This window comes from Adiantum capillus-veneris, chromosome 23 (genome assembly GCF_014529385.1).
Source record: "Adiantum capillus-veneris isolate H3 chromosome 23, ASM1452938v2, whole genome shotgun sequence".
Lineage (NCBI taxonomy): Eukaryota > Viridiplantae > Streptophyta > Polypodiopsida > Polypodiales > Pteridaceae > Adiantum > Adiantum capillus-veneris.
In genome coordinates this window covers 147,455,265-147,468,895 of record NC_140953.1, presented here as the reverse complement: position 1 = coordinate 147,468,895, position 13,631 = coordinate 147,455,265, and the positions used below count along the sequence as shown (strand labels likewise).

At 44.8% G+C, this 13,631-nt stretch overlaps 2 protein-coding genes across 2 annotated transcripts; both read left to right on the top strand.

The window, feature by feature from the left end:
• The first annotated feature begins 3,128 nt into the window (after nt 1-3,128).
• LOC147428790 (uncharacterized) lies at nt 3,129-3,347 on the top strand. Its single transcript, XM_086497775.1, has one exon. The coding sequence runs from the start codon at nt 3,129-3,131 to the stop codon at nt 3,345-3,347; it is 219 nt and encodes a 72-aa protein (XP_086353901.1).
• A 673-nt stretch (nt 3,348-4,020) lies between these two features.
• LOC147428789 (uncharacterized) lies at nt 4,021-4,239 on the top strand. The gene has a single exon (XM_086496430.1). It carries the CDS (start codon nt 4,021-4,023, stop codon nt 4,237-4,239), a length of 219 nt encoding a protein of 72 aa, XP_086352556.1.
• The last annotated feature ends 9,392 nt before the right edge of the window (nt 4,240-13,631 follow it).

Sequence of the window (13,631 nt, the reverse complement as noted above, 5' to 3'; positions counted from 1 at the left end):
CCTTAGGAGCCTGCAAAAAAAGTGGACAGGCATATCAAGAAACATATACGAGATAATCTATAGTTCACCCATATCAGCCCAGGTCCACACAGATAATCTCTCACACACAGAAAAACCAAGGCACTGACAGATAAACCCAGACACTGACAGATAAACCCAGGCACCATCAAATAAATCCAGGCATTGACAGTTAAACCTAGGCACAAACAAATAAATCCAAACATAGACAGATAAACCCAGGCACTGACAAATAAACCTAGGCACTAACAAATAAACCCACGTACACATATACAAAACCATATTACAAACCTGTGGAAGCAAGTGCTCGACACATGCTTTCTTGGTATGGAACCAACATAGCAAGACAGTACATGCAGCTTGTTAAGTTGTCCCATCTTTGTCCACCTCCCAACAAGATTGATCAGCATGAACAACTTTATTGATGGCCAATAATGAAGTCATACACTTGTCAATTACCAATGCTCGAGGGCGAATGTTGTTCATTCTGTGGAACACAAGCTTAGTGTCACTTGCAAAGCAATGCTTTCTTGAGATGTTCCTACCTCATGTGTGCACAACATAAACCACAAGGGTAAACCAATTCCATTTTGATTTGGCAATATGGCTGCATAGAGTGGCATCCCAAAAACATTTGTTTTGAATGTGGAGTCTATTGCCCAAGCATTGTTTGTTGAGAAACGCAAGCACATGCCGAGCATCCAATCATCCTGAATAATGAGTATGAATGGCCTTTCCATCTCATCGAAGGCATCCGGGTTGTAGGGTTGACAATAGAGAACTTTGTTTTGCTCTTTTAATTTTAGAGCCTTCTGGTACATTGAAGACCAGTCATCGCTTCCTAGCCTCCCTAAACAAAATTAGTCAATTAAACTCAAGTCTTAAATGAATCTAACAGATAAACCCAGGCAAAATAATAAATAAACACAGGCACTACCCCAAAATAAACCTAGGCACCATGACAGATAAGCCCATACAAACCTATGATTATCCCAGCAAGGAGACATTCAGGGCTTTATTTACCTTTGGATCGGAGCTGATATGCCATCATTTGAATTTCCTTTGGTATCATGAAGAATCTATGTGACACTTGCTCTATCGGCAATGCCATATTGAAGTGAAATAGCTCCTTGGAGACACTCATCTTTGCGACATGGCGACATGTTCCAACGTCAAACAAATCTTCCATGCATCGTTTCCTCATAGTAGGATGCACCGGCAAGTGATAAAGATCCTCACATGATCCGGGCACATGACCTTTGTGCCCAACATGAACCCTTATCCTTACACTTTCCTTTATATCATAGATGCATTGAATGACGATAGTAAACGGGCATCCACACTTCTTTGATGTGCGCAGTTTTCGATGATCGTGGCCCTTTCTTCGTGCCTCCCCATTGCGATGACACACAAGTTGAATGAAGCCCCTCGACTACGATGATTTCCGCTCTACCAATCTAGACTTGTGCTTGATGGCAATAGCGTTGATCACATTTGAATATCATCCATCAGCGCTGTATGTTCCTCAACACCACCTTCATCCTTGCTGGGACTTTTTTGTCTTTCTTGTAAACCCGGGCAATTGTGGAAGTGGTGTCATGGCTCTCCAATTTCCCCAACCCGGGCAACGATGCACAAAAACACAAGTCCAAAAACTCCTTCGCATACGCAAGTGGGATTCCATGCTGTCTAATACTTGTGCACCATGTACATGCAATGGATGCCATCGTTGCCCGCAAGCATAAATGGTCGTTTGAGTGGCATGCGGAAACAATGCTTTCCCAATCTTCTATACATGCAATCAACTTTCCATTCCCAATAACAAGATGCGAAGAGCCACCTTGGTCAACCATTACGTGGAGTGAATCCCTCATTCTTGCCCATTTTTTCAAGTCTAGCACACCTCGCTTGTCATGGGCTTTGAGAGCACTTATGGTAATCGTTTGGCCACTTTCGATAGAAGCTATCATAAGCCCGTATGTTTGTCTATGAAAAGCAAAGTATCTAGTTGATGCAAAAGCAAATGCATCCGAACACCCACTTTGATGCTCTTCAAAGAACTCTTCCACCACATCCATATCACTTGAGTTTCCATCCGAAGTGCCAACCGGCCCCCCCCGGACTCGTTCCAAGCACCATCAAGCTCCCCAAAGCTCTCATTGCAGCAACCCATTCAGATCCCACCCCCAAGGCCCCCCAACCGCTGCCCCTCCACGGGCGGAGGTGTGCATCTTCGTCAACACAAAACATCCGCCTGCCCCCCCTGTTGAGAAGCCCGGGTTTACCCCTACACCTGCTCTGTTGCACGACCTTCCCCAATTCAAATATGAAACTGGCCCGCCACCCCGCCACCCCACCTTGCATGAAGCAATCCCTTTCGACGCCCTAACCGACAATCATTGTCTACGCACGGAAAGCCGCCCCGGCCACCTACCTGCCTCTTTATCCACGTGGCACCTCGTTATCTGAGGCCACGTCACCCGCCCGATTCCACGTCGTCCCGGCATTCATCGCCTGGGTTTACCTCCTACCCCGAGCCTGGCCCCGCCACGCGGACGATCCAGATCGTCTGGCCGATCGCGCCCCAATTCCGCACCGTCGATCCCATGAACGAGCTTCTTAAATGTGCATGTGTATATAGTCCTGAGGAATGGCGATACCTCATGTCGGCCAGTTGCCTCAACACCTAGAGTCTAGTAGCCTTTACAGAGCATGTGCCACAATTCCAGCAGGGTTGCGGTTTCGGTTCGTGTTTGGCGTGACCATACTCAAGGTTTATAGCTCACCACCTACCTAAGCTACTGCGTCTTTATGAGCTTCGACCTGTAGCTTCCAGGGTCCACCCTCTAGCCTCCAGGCCTCTTTCTCTCTCTCTCTCTCTCACACACACACACACACACAAAAGAACACTGTGATGATTGATCACGTCAAAGAAAGAAGACTCCAAAGTTCCCACTACGACAATGGTGTCAGCCTTTCACGTGGCAATGCCCATTACCACCGACTCTCTCTCAGCCTATAAATCAGAGGACAAGTAGTACATACTTGACGATTCCGTCGAAGTGTTACTCATGTCCTCCAAGAGAGTAGTGTGCATGCTGGTGATAGTGATGGTGATGCTGGTGGCGTACATGAGCAGCGTCGCAAATGCTGAGGAGGAGGAAGTGGGGCGCAAATTAGCGGCTGGGGCAGGGGCAGAGGTAGGTGAGGAAGCGGAGTTGTGGGCCAAGAAAGGTCATTACCCTTACAAGAAAGGGTACAAAAAGAAGGGCGGCTACCACCACAAGAAGGGCGGCTACGGTAAGGGTGGCCCAGGCCATCCTCACTAACTAATTTAACCCCAGCTGCTCCGCCCGCCCGTTTCTGTCACCCGCTCGATTCCACGTCGTCCCGGCATTCGTCGCCTGGGTTTACCTCCTACCCCGAGCCTGGCCCCGCCACGCGGACGATCCAGATCGTCTGGCCGATCGCGCCCCAATTCCGCACCGTCGATCCCATGAACGAGCTTCTTAAATGTGCATGTGTATATAGTCCTGAGGAATGGCGATACCTCATGTCGGCCAGTTGCCTCAACACCTAGATTCTAGTAGCCTTTACAGAGCATGTGCCACAATTCCAGCAGGGCTGCGGTTTCGGTTCGTGTTTGGCGTGACCATACTCGAGGTTTATAGCTCACCGCCTACCTAAGCTACTGCGTCTTTATGAGCTTCGACCTGTAGCTTCCAGGGTCCACCCTCTAGCCTCCAGGCCTCTTTCTCTCTCTCTCTCTCTCTCTCACACACACACACACACAAAAGAACACTGTGATGATTGATCACGTCAAAGAAAGAAGACTCCAAAGTTCCCACTACGACAATGGTGTCAGCCTGTCACGTGGCAATGCCTATTACCACCGACTCTCTCTCAGCCTATAAATCAGAGGACAAGTAGTACATACTTGAGGATTCCGTCGAAGTGTTACTCATGTCCTCTAAGAGAGTAGTGTGCATGCTGGTGATAGTGATGGTGATGCTGGTGGCGTACATGAGCAGCGTCGCAAATGCTGAGGCGGAGGAAGTGGGGCGCAAATTAGCGGCTGGGGCAGGGGCAGAGGTAGGTGAGGAAGCGGAGTTGTGGGCCAAGAAAGGTCATTACCCTTACAAGAAAGGGTACAAAAAGAAGGGCGGCTACCACCACAAGAAGGGCGGCTACGGTAAGGGTGGCCTAGGCCATCCTCACTAACTAATTCAACCCCAGGTGCTCCGCCCGCCCGTTTCTGTCTGGTGTGTATATATCGTCATCTCGTTCCTTCTGTGTTCGCGCCGTTAACTCATGTGACGTGTTCTCCCTGAAGTATGTAGGTACTTAGTACCGGTTGTCTACTATTCTACCTTACCGGAAACACCTCACTCAATTTGCTTCTCTGTGCTATCTTCTTACGTTTCAATGCGCACTCAAAGCCTACGCTATTGACAATTTTCCCGGCTACATGATCGTCGTTCCCGATTGCACTTTTGAACTTTGCTTAAGCATTGAAAGATTGAAATAGCCTTTTTAGTGTAATTTGTTTGTAAATGGGACTGTCCATTGAAGAGCTACATACGGATCCTCTTCAATTTTTTTGTTTCAAAATGCTAATGCGACTTGTGAGCTTAATATTAACCATGTATATTTTTGGCGTGCAGGTTCCTTGCTTTTGGCTTCCGCAGAGGCGTGTTCTTGTGAGATAAATAATGCGGTGTCTAGCTAGTACCTAAAATGTGCTCATTGTTTAACCTTTGTACGAAAAGGGGGCTTGTATGCAATGTGAGCTGTTACTTTTTGGTGTAACCTTTGCATTGAGCAGGGAGCTCTCTTGCCCTGTTGTTGTACTATTCTCGCGAAAGGCAAATGTTAAATTTCATGCATGCTACGTATGTTGCTCCTAAACCTTTGAGTTATTATGTGATGGAAGTGGTCCAAACCGTACATGATCTTCGATATATCCAACTTCCACCTAACACATATGAGATCTTCAAACATCGAGCTCCCTATAAGAGGGTATAAAAGGTGAAAGCTTCATAAGGGGGGGAAGTATTGAAATTTAGTGCCATAAAAGGGGGGAAGGGGGGGGGGGGGGGGGGGGGGTCCGCGGGTGAGACCAAAACAAGGGGCCATTGATACCCAGCTCCATTACTATTCTAAGCAAGTGAGGGGAAGGGCATCCAACTCAGCTTGTACCAGTGCTCGAAAAAAACCTAGGATTAGTGTAGTCCCACCTACAAATTTTGAAATTTTACCTCTAAATTTTTTTATTTGAAGGTGAAAGAACCTACAAAATTTTGGAAAAATTAGTGTAATTGGTTTGTCCTCAATCTCAAGACTTGAAGTAACATTTCAATTTCCAGTGCTCTCTGCTGAGCTACTTGACACGGCAGGCGTAAGATGAAATATTCCCATAGGCTAGCATCCAGTAATCGTAATCAAAATCCAGGAGTATCTCCCTTTTCGTCTTGCACAGGGGCACTTCATAATTGGCAATCTTCTTGGCCTGCCAAGTGCACTTGAGAAAAGGAAAGCCTGGGTGCCTGGTACTAAACCCCTTCAACAACATAAAATTCCCTTGCCGCCAAATAATCCACAGAGAGTCTCCCTTGACTTTGCTCTCAAAATTACCAAGGAAGCCAACAGAAATCAACATGAAATTTGAGCACCTTGTCCAGAGCGGCTAACACTCCTGTGTAAGCCAAACATGCACTAAATAAGTGGCCAATGTCTTCCACTTCTCCGGAGCACCTGTAGCAGCTACAAGACCCCAGATTTGTTTGGGTTGCTTTCTTCCTCGTCCTTACAGCTTAATGGAGAATTATACACGTCTTGAGCTCACTTGAGCTCAATGGAAGGATCCTAGAGGTTAGCCCAAGGTGAGGCCGCCAGCAATAATATTTAGCGTCGCAGAGCTAGTGACAAGTTTTCAAGCCTTTATTGTGCAGTACTAGGGCCTCTCTCTTGTGAAATGGTATGGAGTTTTCGGAGGAGCGTAGGCCACCATATGGAGTCTTTTGAGGGGATAGAATATCTATGCTTAGGATCCATATTAATTCTCACGTCAATCCTGCGACGATTCCAAGCGTGAATGATTGAGCTGAGTAAGGCAGACCCAGAAGCGACCACCTGTTATTTACAAAACAAAATGGATGGGAGCCTTTGGCTTTTCTAAAGTTAACTTGTAGTTTTTTAAACAGCAAGAGGGGCCCCTCTTCAATAGGGGAAGCTAGAGCATTGACGGCTAATTTGATGGGCTTCTTATTGGTTGCGGTTCTTTGGTCGCTTATGCCAAGTCCACTATATTTGCTAGGTAGACAACATGCATCTCAACTGACTTTGAACTTTGAAGCTTTTTAGAAAAATGGGTCACTAGCCCAGAGGGAGAAGATTCTACAAACTTTGATAATGATTGCAAGGTGGGAGGTGATTGGCCTCCAACAACTAAAGAAAAATGGCACCTAGGCATTGAGAGAATCATCTGCTGAGCTTGGAGTTAAAGTTGATGCATACCCTATCCTAGCTGACTGAGAGTTAACTTGAAACCCATGGGAAAGCTCGACTATCGAAAAATGTGAGCCCCTTGAATGATTTTATAGAGTGATTGAAGAATCCTATCCGGAATAGAAGACAACGAGTGTGAATCCCTATTTTTTCATGGTTGATCTTGGACTAGGAGGCTAGACAAAACTCCCTTAAGGAGGGCTCTTCGTTGGTTAGTATAACATTAGTGTCATCAATAGTAGTGGCATTGGCGAACTAGGACAAGCATTGTTGCTTCTTTGAGTTGGGGATTAATCCCTTTGATAAGACCTTGTTCCATTTTGTCCTTAAATGAGGCAATTGAGCCCATCAGTAGCAACAACAACAAACAAGAGGGGGCCAAGAGACATGTCATAATAATCAATATCTAATTCTCCTAAATGATTTTCTCATATTAAACTGATCATTTAATGTGGGGAAGTGCCAAGGGAGAAAAAGCTAGAATATTGGTTAAGCTAGCAGACCGGCCACAGTAGGGATCCAAAGGAGGGAAAATAGGGATCCAAAGGGGGGGCCATCTGCAAAAGAGCCATGTGAAACAATGGGCCAAAAAGACCCTAAGGTTCAGCCCATTAAGACTTCCAAAATGCTAAGGTTCCAAAATTCAAAGGTTGTGTCCAAAGGTCAACCCTAGGGAAAATTGGATGCTTAGAGTGTGCCCTAAAAGTCTTTTCACATCCCTACATGGGAGGGGGCGAGCCCCAAAGGTTGGAGATGAGAGAGAAAGCCACACACACACACACACAGGCTCCCTTTACACAAAGGGAATGAGGGACACATGTCAGCTCCCTAGGCCAGATGCCCACAAGGTGTGCCCAATTCCTATTGGAAGACCCTTGAAGTGGACCAATGAGAATTAAGCTAGAGTAAATCTAGTTTAATTAATTTAAAAACATTTAATAAAAGAAACCAATGAGAATTAAGTCTCCTAGAAGACTATTGGGCAGTCTCCCAAGGGGTCCAATGAGCATTCAGGAGCCCCATGGCTTGCCTGATTCCTATTGGCCAGGAGGCAAAGGGGTCCAATGAGAGTTTAGTTTAATTATTTAATTACCTAAAGCTCTCACAAAAGGGGAAAGGGGGACACATGTCAGAAGGCTATCACTTATGCTGCTTAATTCCTATTGGCTTGACCTGGGGAGGTCCAATGAGGCAAAAGCCAGACCTATTTAGCAGCTAGGGCTCGCCCAAGAGAGAGGGGGGGCTGATTTTTGCTTGGCATGGACACACACACACTCACACTTGACCATGTGTGAAGGGAGAATACTCTATCTCCTCCCAAGCTTTAATGGAGAGCTCATCACCTACTCCAAGCTTGTGAGATAGAAGCCTACATCAACACTCTCTTGGCATGTGGATGCAAATCCAACCAAGAGCCAAGCTTCAATGCATGCTCATCTTCTCTACCAAGCTAATTACTAAGCTAAGCTATGCTAATATGAGTGATTATGTGAGGAGATGTACATCTTTCTCGTAAGATACTTCTTTTTCCTCTCAATCTACTCTCATACCCTGCTAGCTCTCACCATCTTCGAAGGTGTGTGAGGTCTTGGGTCTGAGAACGGGGATAATTCAAGTTGTGTTTGATTAAGTGTTTTGCTTGGTGTATGAAGCTTCCATCTTCATTGCACTAGCTAGTCTTGAAGGAACACAAAGAATTGTATTGTACAATGTCTCTCTTGATGGGAGAAACCATAATACAAAGCCTTTTGGAGGGGGGACCGGCTCCATACAAATCCGGTCCTCAACTGTTGTCAATAGCTTAATTTCTCTCTCTCTTTTGAAAGTATTGTCGATGCTATCTAACTAGGTGTTATGCTTTTTGTTGCTCTCTCTCCACCCAAGCACTCTTGTAATTCTCATTAGGAATCTATTCTAATGAAATGCCCACTATGTTCATGCTAATTTCCGCTACACATAAGATTTTAGGCCATTAAATGTTACATTGGTATCAGAGCTCAAGGTTTCTCTTTTCTTGCTCAAGAAGGGAGGTCCTCAAGCTAGCTACAAATGGTTGGTATTATTAATTGCCTATGAGTAAGTAGAATAGGGATTTTTCAGCCTTGCAGTGCGCCTGCCTTTGTGCAGTTAACGGGGCATCACCGTCGAGAGCTATGGTCTTAATAGTGGAGTCCTACGGGGCTTGCCTACGGCTTAACCACTATTGAGCTATTAGAAGCTTGACAGGAGCCGGTGCTGTTTTGGTGTCGAAAGACCCTCTCTTCTATTCCTTGCAATTAATGGTATTCGAGCCGCGGGTACAGTAGCTTGAGTGCTTTTTCTAAAGGGGTAAAGAGGAGTAGCAACTAGGGCTTGAAGTGCCAAAGTACACCTAAAAAGTTTACACCTAAAAGTTGTTAGAATGGCTGACAATAGTAAAGAGAGTGAAATTAATGTTGATAACTTTGATTTTGCTCATGAGCAAGCTACTAATGATGCTTCAATGCTTGTTAACTATCTTGTTTCTAGGCTTCAACAAGCCATGGGCAATCCATCTCTCCAAAGTGAAGTGCAACGGCAGCTCCGTGCTCACGGGATTCTCCAAGCTCATCACCATGACGAGAGAACACCTAGGAAGCCTCCTTGTGAGACTACCAAAAGAGGTCTCTCTCCGATTCGGGAAGAAGAAGAGAATCCATATGAAGGGCTCAAGAACTTACTTCTTGATGATGCATCTCCTTCCCAAAGGAGAACTCAAGAGCCTCCACCGAAGGAACGAGAAAGAAGCGAGTCTCCCGCCACCTCGGCGGAGATGGCTCCACGAAGACGGCGGGCTAAACGCTCTCCATCACCACCAAAGCGGAGAAGACCATCATATTCTTCTCCTCACCACAATTCAAAGAGGGATGATAAAAAGCAAGAGAAGAAAAAGGCGAGAAAGAGGACACCCTCTTCTCCATCTTCTTCATCCTCTTCCTCTTATGAAAGCTATGGTGAAGACGACAAAGATCAAGACAAGAAAAAGGCGAGAAAGAGGTCACCCTCTTCTCCACCTTCTTCAAATTCTTCACCTTCTGAAGAAAGTGATGGTGCAACTTTTGAACCATCAAAAAGAAGAGGCCATAGGAAATCCTATGCCGCATGGAAGAGGTCGTCCAAGCTGAAGAAATTCAAAGAGGGAGGGAAGAGCATCTCTTTCCTTACCTATGATGGCACCTTCGGTGCTACAGACAAAGTTTTGGCCTTTATCCAGCAATTCGATGCGGCGTTTGGAGATGAGGGCTTCACGGAGTCCTCTAAGCTACGCCATGTAGCTATGCACTTTCAAAAGTCCGCCAGACAATGGTGGTCTAGCCTACGAGCCAACGGTGAAGCTCCACGAACATGGAAGGCTTTAAGAGCTTCCATTATGAAGCAATTTTTGGCCACCGATGCCAAAGACAAAGTACTCACCGAATGGCGAAGCTTAAAGCTCTCTCCCAATGAATCCATCCACAAATATGTAGACAAGTTTTGGGACCTACAACTCAAAGCCACTGTCTTCAAAAAGTTGGATTTTGGAGAGCAAAAGCAACAATTTTGTGCGGGCTTAACCGAAGAAATGGCGGAGTATGTCAACTCCCAAAGGCCACGTACCATATCGGCGGTAATACACCATACTATGGTGGCCTCGCGAATCAATTTCCAAACGGGGGGTAAAAGAAATAATAAGCCCCCGGAAAACAAGGGTTCCAATGAGCCTAAGGGGAAGGACAATGTCCAAAAGTCTCCTAAGGGCAATTCCAACAAAGCTAAAGAGAAGGGAGTTTACAAAGGAAAGAATAAACTCTCTCCTGAAGAGCTTGAGCGTTATCGTAAAGATAACCGGTGTTTCAAGTGCGGCGAACAAGGGCATGCGTACCGCGCTTGTCCCCAAAAGAACAACCGCCAAGATCCTCCTAGAGCTTCTTTGGTTGAAATCCAAGAGGAGGAGATTCACCAAACTCACCACAAAGGATCTCCTCTATGCCATGCTTGGGGAAAGGTAAGAGAACATGATGCTTTTATTCTCTTTGACCCTGGTTCTACTCACAATTTCATATCTATGGAGTTAGCCACCAAGCTAGGCATACAATCCTACGAGATGGGAGATATCCTACCCGCAGACAGTGCCTTCAAGGGGCAAGAAGCTTCAGTCACTCCCTTAATCGGGAAATTGAGGCTTCATGTCCAAGGCTATGTGGACAAAGAGGACTTCTTTATCTCTCCTCTCAAGCATGAGGATGTAATCCTAGGGGCACCATGGTTTGACCGCCTGGCTGCCGATGTTAAATTTCCTGAAAGGAGAATCTCCTTTAAGTTCAGGGAAAAGGACATGTATATAGATGCTAAGGAGATGGGTAACACCATCCCCATTGTACATACACCAGCTTTCAACAAGTCAATAAAGAGCTCTATTTCCGTGTACATGATTTTTGTTAAAGATTCTCAAAATGAACCTAATGCTTTAGCAAAAGAAAATAAAAGCAACCAAAAGGAATTAGAGTTATCCAATTTTCTCAAGGGGTTTCAAGATGTTTTTATTGACGACATCCCTTGTGAGCTACCTCCTAAACGAGGTAATGACGACCATGCAATTGAACTTCTTCCAGGAAGTTCACCGCCTAACAAACCTCCTTATAGAGTTTCTCAAACTCAACAAGAGGAGATTATGCGGCAAGTGCATGAGTTAGTTGAGAAGGGCATGGTTAGGCCTAGCTCATCTCCATTTTGCTCACCTGTGCTATTAGTGCAAAAGAAAGACGGCACATATCGTATGTGTGTCGACTATAGAGCACTAAATAGGATCACTATCAAGAATAGGTTTCCCGTTCCACGGGTAGAAGACCTATTTGATAAGCTACAAGGATCGACCTACTTCAGTAGGATTGACCTAAAAAGTGGCTATCATCAAATAAGGATAGTTGATCAAGACATTGTAAAGACCGCATTTCGTACTACATTTGGTCTTTACGAATACATTGTCATGCCTTTTGGCTTGACTAATGCACCAGCCACATTCAACCGCTTGATGGAGAAGCTGTTCAGGCCTCATCGAACCTTCACTGGAGTTTTCTTTGATGATATTATCATCTACTCTAATTCATTGGAGGAACACAAGCAACACCTCCAGGTAATATTTCAAGTTTTAAGAGAGAATAAACTTTATGTTAATCGAAAGAAAAGTGAATTTTTCTTGCAAGAGATTCAATATTTAGGTCACATTATCTCTCAAGATGGAATCCAAATGGATCCATCCAAGTTAGAGGTAATAAAAGGATGGCCTAAACCAAGGAATCTTCATGAACTAAGAAGCTTTATAGGTATGTGTGCATACTATAGACGCTTCATAGAAAAGTTCTCACGAATTGCGGGACCATTACATGACCTAACAAAGAAAAATGTTAGGTATACGTGGTCTGCTAAGGAGAACAATGCTTTCGAAAAGCTTAAAGAAAAGCTTATCTCTCAACCTGTGCTTACACTACCGGATCTCTCAAAACCATTTGAGGTCCAATGTGATGCTTGTGGTGATTGCCTTGGGGCTGTTTTGCTCCAAGAAGGGCACGCCATAGGCTATGAGAGTCGAAGGCTCGACCCTGTTGAGCAAGCTCTAGGCATATACGAAAAAGAACTCCTTGCAGTTCTACATGCCTTAGACTCATGGAAGCACTATTTATTGGGGACTCCTTTCATTCTGCGAACGGATCACCAAAGTCTTAAGTACTTCATGACGCAGACCAAGCTCTCCGACAAACAAATGAGGTGGGCAAATTTCCTTTCGCAATTTCATTTTCATATTGCTCACATTGCTGGCAAGCATAATCAAGTAGCCGATGCACTCTCAAGACGACCGAGAGTGAATGCGGTTTCCATAGCAACTCACAATGATCTATCTTCAATGATAGATGAGTATGCTATTGATCCCGATTTTAGAGATGTGATTTCAGCCCTTGCATTAGGGAAGAAAGAAGAACCATTTACTTTACAAGATGGTTATCTTCTCTATGGAAATAGACTATGCGTTACTAACTCACTACGTGAGAAAGTAATGTATGAATCTCATGCTCCCCCATATGCGGGGCATAGAGGGATTCAGTCTACCCTAAAGGGAATTGAAACATATTTCTATTGGCCTACCATGAAAGTGAACATACACCAGTATGTTTCCAAATGTGTGGTATGTCAAAAGACAAAATTTGATAGAGGGAAGCAACTTGGATTGCTTCAACCCTTGCCAATCCCTAATTCACCTTGGGAGAGCATATCCATGGATTTTATCTTTGGATTGCCTAAGTCTATCCATGGGAATACGGGAATATGGACGATAGTAGACAGGTTGAGTAAACAAACTCATTTTATACCTGTCAAAAAGACTATCAAAGCCCATCAAATGGCAACCCTCTTCATTTCACAAATTTTCAAGTACCATGGCTTGCCAATGTCCATAGTGTCGGATAGAGATCCTAGAATGACCAGTAATTTCTGGAAGGGTCTCTTTGAGAATTTAGGAACAAGGCTAAACTTCTCTTCGGCCTATCATCCACAAACTGATGGCCAAAGTGAAATAGCTAACCTAACCATTCTCGATCTACTAAAAGCCTATGTAACGGAAGTAGATCAAAGATCCCAATGGGAGAAGTACTTACCTTAGTAGAGTATGCTTACAAAAACACTGTACATACTTCCACAGGAAAAGCACCTTTCGAGGTAATTGAGGGAAGATCAAAAAGTCCCTTGCTACTTAAGGTACATGGGAAGATCTTCGCTGCAGATGAGTATAGCCGAGACCTACAAGAATCTTTCCAAAAGATTAAGGATGCTATCTCTATCTCACAGCAAAGGCAAAAGGCTGCTGCTGACAAGCACAGAAGAGCCCAAGCCTTTAAAGAAAACGATTGGGTCTTGTTAAAGTTTCCCAAGGCTCGATTAAGGCACACGACGGGCAAGAATCCTACGGGCCACCAAAATTAAGTACTATGCTAAACTAGCAAAAAGGTACTATGGTCCCTTCCAGATTCTTAGGCCAATCAATGAGATGGCCTATCAACTTATGTTGCCCAATCATTGGCTCATACACAATGCTTTTCATGTGAGCCTCTTAAAGC